Here is a 14,272-nt window from a genome sequence, read left to right as displayed (position 1 = left end):
AACAAAACAAACAAACAAACAAAAAAATCAGTCACTCTAAGATTGTCATATTATTAGCCTCATAATTATTGTCTGTATTTATCCTCAAATCAGTAAAAATTGATTTTTAACATACATAATACCATTACACTGACAACCTAAAAATGCTGTCAAAACAGAAATAAATGTAGTTGAATAAAGAAAATTAGCATGATGGCTGGAGAGATGGCTTAGCATTTAAGGCACTTGCCTGAGAAGACCAAGAACCCAGTTTCGATTTTCCAGGTCCCATGTAAGCCAGATGCACAAGGTGGCACATTTATCTGGAGTTTGTTTGCAGTGGCTAGAGGCCCTAGTGTGCCCATCTCTCTCTCTCTCTCTCTCTCTCTCTCTCTCTCTCTGGGTGTGTGTGTGTGTGTGTGTGTGGTGTGGGTGTGGGTGTGTGTCTTTCTCCCTTTGTCTCAAAAATAAAAATTCTTTCTAAAAAAAAGAAAATCAGCTTACCTATAATTTAGAATTGATTCAACCTAAGTTACATTTCTCTTTGGGCTTATTAATAGCATATGGATTCATTATATGTGACCAAAAATATTAAAATGTGTTTAAGTGAAAATTTGTGGAACTTTGTGAAGCTTTACTGTTATTATACAAGCTGTTTCCATTTAACATTGAAGGGTTGAAAATTCTATCATTGACATTTGAGGTGAATCTGTTATGGGCTGTTCTTACTAATTAAAAATAGTGATTTGAAATCGTCATAGTCCCATTAAGTCTTTTCTTAAAATTTTTATTTATTTATTTATTTATTTATTTATTTGAGAGTGACAGACACAGAGAGAAAGACAGATAGAGGGAGAGAGAGAGAGAATGGGCGCTCCAGGGCTTCCAGCCTCTGCAAACAAACTCCAGATGCGTGCGCCCCCTTGTGCATCTGGCTAACATGGGACCTGGGGAACCGAGCCTCAAACCGGGGTCCTTAGGCTTCACAGGCCAAGTGCTTAACCACTAAGCCATCTCTCCAGCCCACCATGAAGTCTTTTCTTTACATGTGTATTACCATAAAGTTCTATTTCAGGAAGAAATGGGGAAAATAGGTAGAGTGAGAAGTAGTTATATCAGCAGGGAGGAAAGATAAACACTTTTGAGCCTAAAATATTTTGGAAGGACTTCTGTGAAATATTGAAAAGCTTTTGTATTGCATGCAACATTTTAATCTGGGAATAGACTAAATGCCAGATTGATTCCCTTTCTTTGAAAATTTTGGAGCAAGCTTGGATGAGGAGATACAGAAAGGAATACTGGTTGGTTGAATTCAGGGAGGAGGAAACAAAACACCTGCTTACAAAAACCACTGAGTCAGAACACCAGGAAACAAGGTGGAGTAAAGGCCCTTAATGACATGTTCCTATCAGGCTCAGGAATGTCAGAGACGTGGTTTTACAAATCTAACAGCTTTCTCTCACCAATAGGTGGATAGAAGCATTTCAGGAAGGCACCGTATTGTAGCAGTATTGCTTTCATTGCTTCTGTGATTCCAGCACGATGGAAGTTCAGCAGAATGGAAAAGCTGGTCAAAATTTGTATAAAAATGAACACTGCCAAGACAAATCCAGCCACGCTTTTCATCAGATAAAGACATTATTTTGTCAGGTGTATGTAGTTCTAAAAAAAATGTTTGTTTTTCATGTATGTTATTTATTAAGATTTTGATGTTTACTTAGAGGTCAGAATTGTTTCTGAAACTCACACCACTGAATTCTAAAGTACCATTTCTTTAGAGACCAGAAAACTCACTTTAATGGTGTATAAAGTATTTGATACCCAGTCCACACTGTTGTCTCTTCCTTACATTGTGATATTTTCACTAGTAGTAAACCTTTTTAAATAAAAAGCACGAAACAAGGAGCAAATCCCCATGCAGTGCTTGGTTTAGGAACCTTGATGGTTGCAAACTGCTGATGAATAATGCATGTTTTGAGTTAGTAAACAGGTGGAATTTTTATATCAGAACGGAAAAGAACATAGCCAGCTTCTACCTCAGTAACTGTGATGTGAAATTCCTGCAATTAGTCTAAAGTATTTCTACTTTTCAAGCTTGAGCTAATACATTATCAAAGAAAGCAGAGCCGGCTGTGGGTGCACATGCCTTTAATCCCAGCACTATGGAGGCAGTGGTAGGAGGATTGCCATGAGTTCGAGGCCACCCTGAGACTCCATAGTGAATTCCAGGTCAGCCTGGGCTAGAGTGAGACCCTACCTCAGAAGAAAAAAAAAAAAAAAGAAAGAAAGAAAGATAGGAAGGGAGGAAGGAAGGAAGGAAAAGAAACAGAAAGAAAGCTGAGCTAGAATCTGAGTTTAAACCATAAAACAGAGAGAGGTGTTCTCCTTCACAGATGAACATACATAATCCGTGCTCTAGCTTTGCACGAACCCCTTTCCCTCTCCTCTCCAACCCTGCCAGTACTGGGGATTGAACGTAGAGTGTCACACACGACAGTCCTAGATCCTCAGCCTCTTTGTTTTCTATGTTTGTTTGTTTTCGAGGTAGATTTTTTTTTTTTCACTCTAGCCCAAGCTGACCTGAAACTTCCTCTGTAGTCCCAGACTGGCTTCAACGCAAAGCCTACCTCCGCCTCACCAGCACGGAGATTAAAGGCATGAGCCACCACATCTGGCGCAGAGTTGTTTTTACTATTTTCTTTTACAAAAACTAGATCTTACTCAATGTTTCAAGCTAATCTCAGGTGAATTATGTAGCCCAGACAGACTTTAACTTCCAATCCTGCCTCAACCCTCTGAGCAGCTGGGATTACAGGCCTGGACCACCAGGCCTGGCAAGACTGGCTTAATTTGAAAAGCTGCCAGTTCAATTTGCACATAAATGGTCTCGCTGTATAACCCCAGGTGGCCTGGAACTTGCTGTGTGGCCCATGCTGGCCTTGAACTTGTGGCAACCCACCTGCTTCAGCATCCTGAGTGCTAGGATTACAGGTGTGAGCCACCAAGCTCAGCACAACTTTTAAAATAGGAAAATACGGCAAGTAATATACAATATTACCTGCTATTATAAGAGTTCTCAGCCCAAGTCAGTGGTGGTATTTATATCTAAAAAGAATTAAGTTTCTTGTAACGTTATGCTTTAATAAATGAACTGGATGGCTGGGGATGTGGCTCAGTGGGTGAAATGCTTGCCACTTACGTGTGAGGACATGAGTTTGGATACCTAACACCACATAAATGCCAGGCATAGTGGTGCATGCTAGTAATCCCAGAGCTGAGGAAGTAAAGACAGGCTGGATCCCCAGGGCTAGGTAACCTACTGGATGGGTGAGCTCGGGGTTCAGGGAGAGTCCCTGTATTTCAGTGAATAAAGTGGAGAGTGATAGAGGAAGACCCCCGAGTGTAACCTCTGACCTTCATACGAGCCCACACTTGCATGCACCCACACCTACTCACACACAAAACGAACTGAAATTGCCATCTGACAAAAGCACCAATTCTAATCCAGTGTTCGCTGAGATTGTATATTATTCTTTTTTAGAAAGAATTTTTATACTACTTTGTAATTCCTACTTGATTATTTAAAATCTACCCTTATTCTCATTCCCATTTTTTTTTTCTGAAATGCAGTCTCTCTTTGTAGCCCAGACTGGCCTCAAATTTGTGCGCATCCTGCCTCAGCCTTCCAAATGCTGGGATCATAGATGTGAGCTGCCAATCAACCTCATTGGAAAAGATTTATATTCATAATTCTGGTGTATTTATTGTTTAACATATGAGCTACCTTGTCTATAAAATTATTGATCGGCTAAAGAAAAATGAAATTGTTACGATTAAAGTTGTTCCTAGTTTTAAAATACCCATTTTTGTGGACTGAGTTTAAATTTTCTTTCTTTTTTCTTTTCTTTTTTTTTTCTTTTGGCTTTTCGAGGTAGGGTTTCACTCTAGCTCAGGCTGACCTGGAATTCACTATGTAGTCTCCAGGTGGCCTCGAAGTCTGGCAATCCTCCTACCTCTGCCTCCCAAGTGCTGGGATTAAAGGCGTGCGCTACCACACCCAGCCAGCTGGGGCTTTTCTAGTCTGTTTCTTGCTTTGAGGTCATTTTAAGTCCTGTGCAACTTCACACAACCCTCACGTGCTGTCTCCCCAAGACTTTTTGTCACAGTAGGTAGACTGATACTTCGTTTTACTCAGTTACAGATAGCTTTCAGGTTAAAATCCTTTGTAGTATTTGCAGTATTCTTTTGGAGACCAACGGTGTTTATAACTTGGAAAATGTTTCCATCTGTTGCATTCTCTGACATTTAGCAAGACAAGATACTTTATCCTGTTTGCTCTTCAATTCCATGTGTAAGATTTACCTTAGGCTTTAAAATCTGGAACGCCAGCCAGGTGGTCCTCTCTCGGTTACAGTCAGCTTTGTGTTGCTGGAACAAAGTACCCGACCAAAGGCAGCTTTGAGGAGGAAAGGTTTATTCCAACACCTGACAGAGTCCACAGGCATCGAAATTTAAGCACATATAAAGCGGAGAAAGCATAACAAGAATTCTCCTTCATTACAGCTGAAATGAAATGTGTGATTGTCTTTGCTAATGGCTGAGTCCTGTGGAGTTCTGAAAAATAAACAAGCTATCAGATCATGTCTCCCTCATAAAATGTTTTAAAGGTGGAAGAGTATCACATTCTCTGTTCCTCCCTTCTCAGTCTTCATAACTTACTAAAGCTGATCAGTCATTTTTATTTAACTTGGCTTATTCAGTGACAACCGAGAATGTAATTATAATTATGTATAATTTGGTGTAAAAAAATCTCTTGATGGTTTTTTGTTGTTGTTTTTTGCCATGCTAGGGATCGCATCCAGTACCATACACAAGCTAGGTAAACATTCTACCATTGAGCTACAGGTATAGCTAATATTTTAAAGGATTAATATGATACAAAGTCTGTGGACCCCAGGAACATTGTATTTTTTAAGATATATGTACTTCCATCACACACTTTTATTTTTATTTATCTATTATAAGAGAGAGAGGGAGAAACAGACAGATAAGGAGTGTACCAGGGCCTTCACCCCTGCAAACTAATTCTAGACGCATGCACCACTATGTGCATCTGGCATACATGGGTTCTGGGGAATGGAACCTGGATCCTTAGGCTTCATAGTCAAGAGCCTTAACTGCTAAGCCATCTCTACAGCCCACCAAACAGGTTTTTTTTTTAAAGAAACTTTTAATTGACATATTTATACACATTAAAATCATAATTCCCTCCTCATCCCCATTTTCCCCATCAGATCCACCCTCTATTGAATTCTTTTTTCTTCCTTATTCCTATTTCGATGTCATTTTCCCTCCTACTATTATGGTCTTGTGTAGGTAGTGTCAGGTACTGCGAGGTCATGGATGTCCAGGCCATTTTGTGTCTGGAGGATTGCATTGTAAGCAGTCCCACCCTTCTTCGGCTCTTACATTCTTTCCACCACCTCTTCTCCAATGGACCCTGAGCCTTGGAGGGTTTGATAGAGATGTCTCAGTGCTGAACACTTCCCTGTCACTATTCTCAACACTATGGTGACTTCTGAGTCACCCAAGTGGTCACCAGCATCCGAAAAGAGAAGTTTCTCTAATCAAAAGCAAGAGTGGGGCTGGAAAGATGGCTTAGTGGTTAAGGCATTTGCCTGCAAAGCCAAAGGATCCTGGTTTGATTCTCCAGGATCCACGTAAGCCAGATGCACAAGGGGATGTATGCATCTGGAGTTTGTTTGCAGTGGCTGGAGGCCCTGACCCCTGGCGTGCCCATTCTCTCTTTCTCTCAAATAAGTAAGTAAGTAAATAAATAAATAAATAAATAAAATATTTAAAATATTTTTAAGTGAGAGTAGCATTTATAAATGGGCATAAACATGAAGATAAAAGTGCTTAGAAGGCAGTCTGGTGGGATATGGATATGGAACATATATATTCTCCAGACAACAGTAAGCATTACTTTCCTGGGGTTTATAACCTCCCCAGCCATAGGCTTTTGATTAGGATGTCAGTACCAGGCATCTATTCCCTCCTGTGGAGTCGGCCTCCAATCCAATCAGAGAGTAGTTGGTTTCTCCCATAACACACATACCACTATTGCACTAGCTGGCACATTTGGCCGGCTTGGCCAATCTTAAGGCTTGTAGGGTCCACTGCTGTTTAACACTGTTGATGACTTCTTCCTCCCAAAGGGCTGCATGCAGCGTAGCTCTTTCACGCTTTCTGATAGTCAACATGGAAGAAGTTTCTAGCTCAGCTCCAGTTTGATTTCTCAGTGACCTGTACCCCAAGCAAGTAGAATCTTCAGCAGTAGGGTCTATCTAGTTCTGATGGACAACCCAAGAGTCTTGGTAATGGCCTGTAATGGTCTATCACTTTTTCAGTTGTCTCCTTTCATTCATAAGGAGAGAGGCCAGTTACAAAGCTAAAAGCACACAAAGTAACTCTTTTTTTTTTTAACCCCCTCTCTCTCTCTCTTTGGTTTTTCAGAGTCTGTAGCCCAGGCTGACCTGGAATTCACTATGTAGTTTAGGGTGGCCTCAAACTCATAGCAGTCCTACCTCTGCCTCCCAAGGGCTGACCTTAAAGACGTGCACCACCACACCTGGCATCATCTGCAGAAGCCTTTAAGTACAGAGAACTCCTCTTGAATCTCCAAAGAAAATGAGATTTTTTTCCCATCATCTTGTATTTTTTAATAAACCTCTTTTCAACCTGTTTTCCCACTTTCTAATATACCAGTATCCTTCCGTTGTCCTTGGGTTGCCCTGAATATTTTCCTCCAACCACAATCTTGAGTATTTACCAGCATTTGTTTAAATGAAATCATCAGACCACTCTTGATGTATAAAAAGCTATCATCACACTACTAAGTGAGGAAGACAGCACGCAGTAAGATTGCATTCGCCTAATTAGCTGGCCTCCGACTCACAGCCATCCTGCTACCTCTGCCTCCTGAGTGCTGCGATTAAAGGTGTGCGCCACCATGCCTGGCTTCCCTAGATCTTTTACAGAGAAAATGTTTGGCCATTTCAGTTGAATATAGTAAGGGCGGGATTCTTAGGATAATTTTGAGGCAGGGTCCTTACATTTTGCCCATCCTGGCCTTGAAACTCAAGATCCTTCAGCCTTAGCCCGAGTGCTTGGATTATAGGTCTGCATTACCACACCTACCTCAGTAACAGGACTCTTGTCATCCACACCTCAAACGGTCCCCCAAAGCCCTCATTCTCAGATCTTTTCTCTTCAGCATCCTTCAAGGCTGTATTTGCCACTGCCTGTTGGCTATCTGCATGAGTTCTCAAGCAATTTAAACTGCCTAACATTCCACTCACTTTCTTCCTATTTTATTTATTTTCTTTTTTTTTTTTTTTTTTTTTTTTTTTTGAGGTAGGGTCTCACTCTAGCTCAGGCTGACCTGGAATTCACTCTGTAGTCTCAGGGTGGCCTCGAACTCATGGTGATCCTCCTACTTCTGCCTCTGGAGTGCTGGGATTACAGGCGCGCGCCACCACGCCCGGCCTACTTTCTTCCTATTTAAGTCTGTTTACTTCTGTACGGAAGCTAACACACAAGGATCCAGGGTCTACCTCGGAGACTGAACAAGACACTGAAATTGCTTGTGGCCTTTCCATCCTCAAGGCCCTGCTAGTTTAGTTAACTGTATAGTCTCCTGCCCATGTTCTTGTTAAATACTACCAGAGCCATCCACCGAAAACATACTCTTATGCTTCAGTGGCATTCCCAGCAGGTTAGCATGGAACAGTTGCCCTGGCTCCATCCTTGTGCTCTTGCTAGCCCTCCCTTAACCTTTCTCTGTTCATATTATTTCCTCTTCCCCCCTCTAGTCTCCCCATTGCCCCATCTCTGCCTCCTTATCTAGCACTTTTCAGGGCACAGGGGACCCTCATCTTCCTCTCTCTTCTGTTCCTTCATACTAGATCTAGTCTGTCCTATGTTCCTATTGTTTTCTGTTCACAAACTTTCATAGGATTGTTACCATACCTGTTCCTTAAGAATATGCTGTCTTGTTCATGTGCCTATCACACCAGGCAAGAGTGCTGCATACAGTGAATATTCAGTATTTGTTGAACTAAATTATCTTTATATTGATCCTTTAAAATCCGTATGCATACCATTCTGGAACCTGTGCCACTTCTCATGTTATTTTCTAAAAGAAAAATCTATGATTTTTCTCTTAGAAAAAATGAGATAGGCTGGGTGTGGTGGTGCACTCCTTTAATCCCAGCACTTGGGAGGCAGAGGTAGGAGGATCGCTGTGAGTTCAAGGCCACCCTGAGACTCCATAGTGAATTCCAGGTCAGCCTCGGCTAGAGTGAGACCTTACCTCGAAAAGCCTACACACACACACACACACACACACACACACACACACACACACACACACAGAGTTTTTATTAGAAAAAAAGAAGTTTATTTAGTATACTGTAAGGAGAACAGTGGGCAATGGTAGAACTACCACCTACCTACTAAACATTTCTGTAAAGGCAGGAGATTTTCAAAAATCCTAGACATCAAACTCTTTTTCCTTTGGGGTGAAAGAGGAGGAGACAGCCTTCCCTTTCATTGGAGTTATCATAGTATCTAAGAACAATCAAAGTACTATTTTTGCTTGTTTGTTTTTCCGAGGTAGGGTCTCTAGCCTAGGCTGACCTCACTCTGAAGCTCGACTGGCTTGAACTCATGGTGATCCTCGTACCTTTGCCTCCCCAGTGCTGGGAGTGAAGGAGTGTGCTACCACACCCAGCTACAAAGAACCAGTTTTTTTAAATGACTTATAATGTATTTCTCAAAACACTTTTTGTTTTACATAAAGTGATAAGTTTGTATTTTACTGTTTTTATAGATCATTTATAAAAATTAGCATTGTAAATAATGTTAATATGTATTATTTTTACAGAATAAATTTATTATATCTACTCTGATGTGGAGTCTTTATTTTATGAGTTATAAAATCTATTTATTTTGACATGGGGTCACTTTGTAGCCCCGGCTGGTCTCCAGTTCTCCCACCTCCACCTCCTTAGTAGCTGAGGTTATAGACATGTGCCTGAGCCCAGCTTTGATTAAGTCATTTAAACCATACCTTCAAAGATAAAGTTCACTAGCCCCCTTTTCCTGCAGTATCTTTTACTTCCAAGATTCATTTACTTTAGAGACAGACTCTGTAGCCCAGGCCTGGGCTGGCCTTGAGCTCACCACAGTCCCATCCCAGCCTAACAAATATTGGGATTACAGGCCTGAGCCACCGTATCTGATAGAAGGTAGCAACAGTATCCACTTGCGCATGTGTATAACCATGAAGAATGCAGCAAACAGCTCCTTTGGCTGTTCATCTCTCCTGAACCTCCAGGACCCCCTCTGGTAAGCCACCCTCATCAGCCAGTCTGGGCTAAGATGGGGTTGGGATCCCTATGTGAGCCCTCCACACGGCAGGAGCTCTCTGCATTTTCTTCTGTTTCCTCCTCTGAATGTAACAAAGTTTCCCTAAGTCTTTGAAAAAAAAAAATACAGAAAACATTTCAGTTTACCTTTTCCCCTCCAAGCCACAATGTAGCTTTCACTTTTGGGACCAGCTTAATTAGAGCTGCTTTTTAGCTAAACCAAAACACATCAACAGATGGTGCTAACAGGTAGAAGTGATCTTGCAAAGGATGAAGGCAGAAACATTTCTAATTGCTAGGGAATGTTGAATGCCATTGTACTGTGTCTAACCACTTAGTTCCAGAGGGAAATGGCAATGACAGTGGTTATATATAATTTTCTCTCTCATGGGTAGGGGCCCATTCCAGTCCAGACTGACCTTGAACTCACAGTGATCTTCCTACCTCTGCCTCTTCAGTGCTGGGATTAAAACCCTGCACCACTAGTTTTTGTTGTAGTTATTTTTTGCTTGTTTATCAGGATCTCATGTATCCCAGGTTGGTTTCAATCTTGCTATGGAGTCAAGGATGACCTTGAACTCCTGCTTCTGCCTCTATCTCCCAAGTGCTGGCATTACAGATATGTACCACCTAGCAGTATTCTAACCAGCGGGCGTTTTTCCTAATACTGATGTGCTCTAAATCTGTGGCTGCTTTTCTACAGGACTAAATGAAATACAAAGTAAATTTACTAGTCACTTTTTTGGGGGGGGGTGTTGAGGTAGGGTCTCACTCTATCCCAGGTTGAGAATTCACTGTAGTGGAGACCTCAAACTCACAGGGATCCTCCTACCTTTGTCTCCTGAGTTTTGGAATTAAAGGCGTGTGCCACTAGGCCTGGCTTTTATGCAAATCTTTACTGACCAGTGTGCACTTTTATATGCTTGGGAATACACTGTCAAACTCACAGTGATCTTCCCACCTCTGCCTCTCAAGTGCTAGGATTAAAGGCATGTGTCACCACGTCTGGCTCATGCTTGTCTTTTTTTTTTTTTTTTAATTTTTGTTTATTTTTATTTGAGAGCAACAAACAGATAAAAAGGCAGAGAGAGAGAATGGGCGAACCAGGACCTCCAGCCACTGCAAACGAACTCCAGATGCATGCTCTTCCATGTGCATCTGGCTTACATGGGTACTGGGGAATCAAGCGCCAAACCGGGGTCCTTAGATGTCACAGGCAAGTGTTTAACTACTAAGACATCTCTCCATCCCCATGCTTGTCTTTTTTATTAGGCAAATTACATCTGTTTATTTTAAAGGTTATAAGTGAAAGTTCAAATAGCAGCAGTTAATTAAGGAACTTAAAAGTGAGTGCAAAGTCAGGCGTGATGGCGCACGCCTTTAATCCCAGCACCTGGGAAGAAGACGTAGGAGGATCGCCACGAGTTCGAGGCCACCCTTGAGAATACATAGTGAATTCCAGGTCAGCCTGGGCTAGAGCGAGACCCTAGCTAGAACAACCCCCCCCCCCAAAAAAAAGTGAGTACTTCTCAGGGAGCTTAAAGAGAATATTCCTGGGGATTGTTTCCAAAAGCTAATCATCAAAGGAGTTTATACTTGAAAGAATATGGATCTATCCTATGTAAAGAGAAGACAGGCCGGAGTTAAGAGTGATGATCACCAAAAGTTCGAGGCCACCCTGAGCTAGAGTGAGACCCTACCTCGAAAAACCAAAATAAATAAATAAATAAATAAACAATAAATATAAAATTTAAATTTTGGCAAACACATGATGCGAAACACGTGACGTCAAAAGTGGCTTAAAGGGCGCGCGGCTCCGGGGCAGTTTCCCTCCACACCTACAGGGGGCGATCGACCTGCAGAGGCGCCGCCGGGCGCCCGGGTGCTCCCTTCCTCCCGGGAACGTCACCACCTCCACCGGCCGCTCCTCCAGCGCGCTAGTGCGCAGGCGTCAGGCGCACGGCGCAGCGCCGAGCTGAGCGAGGGGTCACGAACTCTGACCCCCCCCCCAAATACACAAACCCCGGGAAGCTCCCGTTCTCCCCCCCAACCCCACCCCCACCCACCCTTGCTCTCCGTGCCGCCGCGGACACTTGTCATCATCCCGGAGGGTCCGTTCGCGGCGCGGCGGCGGGACTGTCGGCTCCGGAGGCAGCGCGGCCGGGAAGGCCGCGGGTAAGTGTCGGTTCCCGGGCGCGGAGGAGGGGGAGAACCACCGGTGACCGGAGCGGGGCTCGGGGTGTCGCTTCGGCCCAGTCGCCCCCGGCATGCAGCCCGGCCCGCTTCGCACGAGCGCGCGTCCCCCGGGGCAGAGGCCGCAGCCGAGCCGGGGACGCGCCGCTGCGGGGAAGGCCGGGCACGGGGGCGAGGCCGCCGCCATCCGCGGAGCATCGCGCGGGCCTCTGACCTTTCACCCGCGGGGAAAGCTTCCGCCGGGCGCCGCCGCCCGCCCCGCCCCGTCCCCGGGCGCATGGCGGAGACGGGCGCCCCCCACCACCACCGGGCCGCTCCCCGCATGCCGCCGGCCGCGGGGATGACGCCCCCGCACCCGCTCTTCCACTCCTCCTCCGCCACCCTGCGCCCACCGCCCCTTAGGCCCCGCGGTCCAAACTTCCGGTAGCTGTTTCGTGAAGGCCCCTGCCTGCAGCTCGGTGCGCTAGCGTTTTGGGAAATGCACGGGTTGCCTGGTTGCCCCATAACCAGCCTCTTGTATGGGTAGGTCAGCCTGGCATGAAGGAAGCAGAAGAGACTTTCAGCTCGAGTCCTCTTGCGGCCCTTAACGCTTCTTGAAGTTGTATGCATGCCTTCGACTCGGGGGTGAGGATTTGCACCGTGTCTGCTTGTGTGGTGGGGTGATTGGTAGGCGCGGTGATGGACTGAAAACTTGATGTGTCTGATGGGTGATTCGCAGTGGTGGTTGACTCGTTCAGCTCAAAACTGCAAAGGTGAAAATGTTTTTAGCCGGGTGTGGTGGCTCGCGTCTTTAATCCCAGCACTTGGGAGGCAGAGGTAGGAGGATCTCCAATGAGTTTGAGGCCACCCTGAGGTAGGAGGATTGCCGTGAGCTGGGAATTGCTTTTTGGCCACACCGACTAGTAGCTCAAAGACTCAAGGAAGGCAAAGTAGGAATTTATTGTGAACTGATGGAGCATAGGCTAAATGACCTGTAGTAGCCACTCCTGGTGGCACATAACCATACTCTGTCCCGTCCCGCGGGACCTAGTTATTCATGGGGGCGAGGAGGACCCTAACCTGAAATAAGATGGGAGAGAGAGAGAGAGAGAGAGAGACTCAAGCAAATGTACACTTGTCAAGAGTCCAATTTTATTGAGCCACAGCGGCCTTTTTAAGGGGTTAGGGTTAGGGTTTTTGGGTGAGGGAGGGGCTGGAGGAGGCAGGTAATGGAAAGTTACAGAATCTTCTTGGCCTTTGCCCTAGGACAGTTTGCGGTTGTTCTGAGAAGTCACGGTATAGTTCTCACCTCTCTGCAGCCGCCAGGCAGGATGTTAATCAGTTAGGTGTGACAGGGTGGGGGGGGGTGAGAAAAGGTCAAAAGTTGTGCAGGGCAGAAGTTATCTCAGGACAGAAGTTTGCTCAGGGCAGAGGTTATCTCAGGGCAAAGGTCTGTTCAGGGCTCATCTCCTTGTCTCCAATACTCCCTCAAGGAGGCCGAAATACAAGGGTCCAGGCCAACCTAAGCTGCATAATGAAACCAGGTGTCACATAAGAGTTCAGTAACCTTTTGATACATATGTTGAACCTGCGGATACAATGTAAATTTTCCCATTGTTCTGGTTGATCCAGAGGCCTGTGGTCACAGGATGGAGGTAACCAAAGTTCATGCTTGTAGGCCACATCTTCAGTACTGCTAACTGATTTGAGTTTTGTTTTGTTTTTTAATGTATTTGCAAGCAGACAGACATACAGAATGGGGACCCCTGAAGCCTTCAACTGCTGCAAATGAACTCCAGATGCATGCACCACTTTGTGCATCTGGCTTTCACGTGGATACTGGGGACTTGAACCCAGATCATTTAGGCTTTGCAGACAAGCTCCTCAACCAGTGAGCCATCTCTCCAGTCCTATTAATTGATTTTTTTTTTTTTTTCGGGCTGTCCTGGAATTCGCTATGTATCAGGGTGGCCTTGAACTCACAATGACCATGCCTGGCTCTATTAACTGATTTTTAAAGCTGTTTAGCCAGGCATGGTAGTGCACCCCTTTAAACCCAGCACTTCATAGGCAGAGGTATGGGGATCACTGTGAGTTCGAGGCCAGCCTGAGACTACACAGTGAAACCCTACCTCATGAAAACAAAAGCGTCGGCTTTGAATCTTAACCTAACTGTACAGAATATAAGATGGACCAGTTTAAGAAATATGAACCAAGTCTCAAAAATGAGATAGAATTTAAATGAGGGAAGAAGCAGTTGGAAAGGTACATTGATGCAGTGATGCCTCTTATATGAGATCTTGCTTTCAGTGGTTTCAGTTCTGTGCAGTTGGCTGCTAAAAATTTACCTCAAGGATTCTTAAGGTGGGGGTCCTTGGACTCCATGTACCCTTTGTGAACCTCTTGTTTTAGCAAACAACATTGTAGTGTGAAGGAATAGGAACTTGGATTTTTCTGGTGAAAAAATTCTCAACTTCTATCAGATCAGATTTTTCAAAGGGATTCATTCACCTTACTCCTGATAGATAATGAGGGTGAAGGAGAGGGAGGAGGGAGACTGGCTTCCTGTTCTGTATCACATTTTCACACTTGCTGACTGTGCCATAGTGACCCTGCATACACATATTACTGGGTGTGATGGCATATGACTTTGATTCCAGCACTCAGGAGGCAGAGGTAGGAGGATCTGA

The 14,272-nt window shown here is 44.4% G+C and overlaps 2 protein-coding genes across 10 annotated transcripts in view; both read left to right on the top strand.

Moving 5' to 3' along the window:
- Positions 1 to 2,124, top strand: part of Fgd6 (FYVE, RhoGEF and PH domain containing 6) — a 177,529-nt gene extending 175,405 nt beyond the window's left edge. Inside the window, exon 21 of the mRNA XM_045151507.1 lies at positions 1,449 to 2,124. Within this exon, the coding sequence (XP_045007442.1) occupies positions 1,449 to 1,485 (37 nt within the window). The 3' untranslated portion in view covers positions 1,486 to 2,124. The remainder of the gene's footprint in view (positions 1 to 1,448) is intronic.
- Positions 2,125 to 11,436: 9,312 nt separating this feature from the next.
- Nr2c1 (nuclear receptor subfamily 2 group C member 1) overlaps positions 11,437 to 14,272 on the top strand; it is a 58,604-nt gene continuing 55,768 nt past the window's right edge. For 3 of the 9 annotated variants that reach the window (XM_045152654.1, XM_045152653.1, XM_045152662.1), the window contains exon 1: positions 11,904 to 12,227. The gene's annotated coding sequence lies outside the window, so the exon portion shown is untranslated. Of the gene's footprint in view, positions 11,586 to 11,902; positions 12,228 to 14,272 lie in introns of those variants that run through there. The other 6 variants (XM_045152657.1, XM_045152655.1, XM_045152658.1 and 3 more) reach the window with 5 other exon arrangements.

Source organism: Jaculus jaculus, chromosome 6 (assembly GCF_020740685.1).
Source record: "Jaculus jaculus isolate mJacJac1 chromosome 6, mJacJac1.mat.Y.cur, whole genome shotgun sequence".
Lineage (NCBI taxonomy): Eukaryota > Metazoa > Chordata > Mammalia > Rodentia > Dipodidae > Jaculus > Jaculus jaculus.
This window is presented reverse-complemented; position numbering and strand designations above follow the sequence as displayed.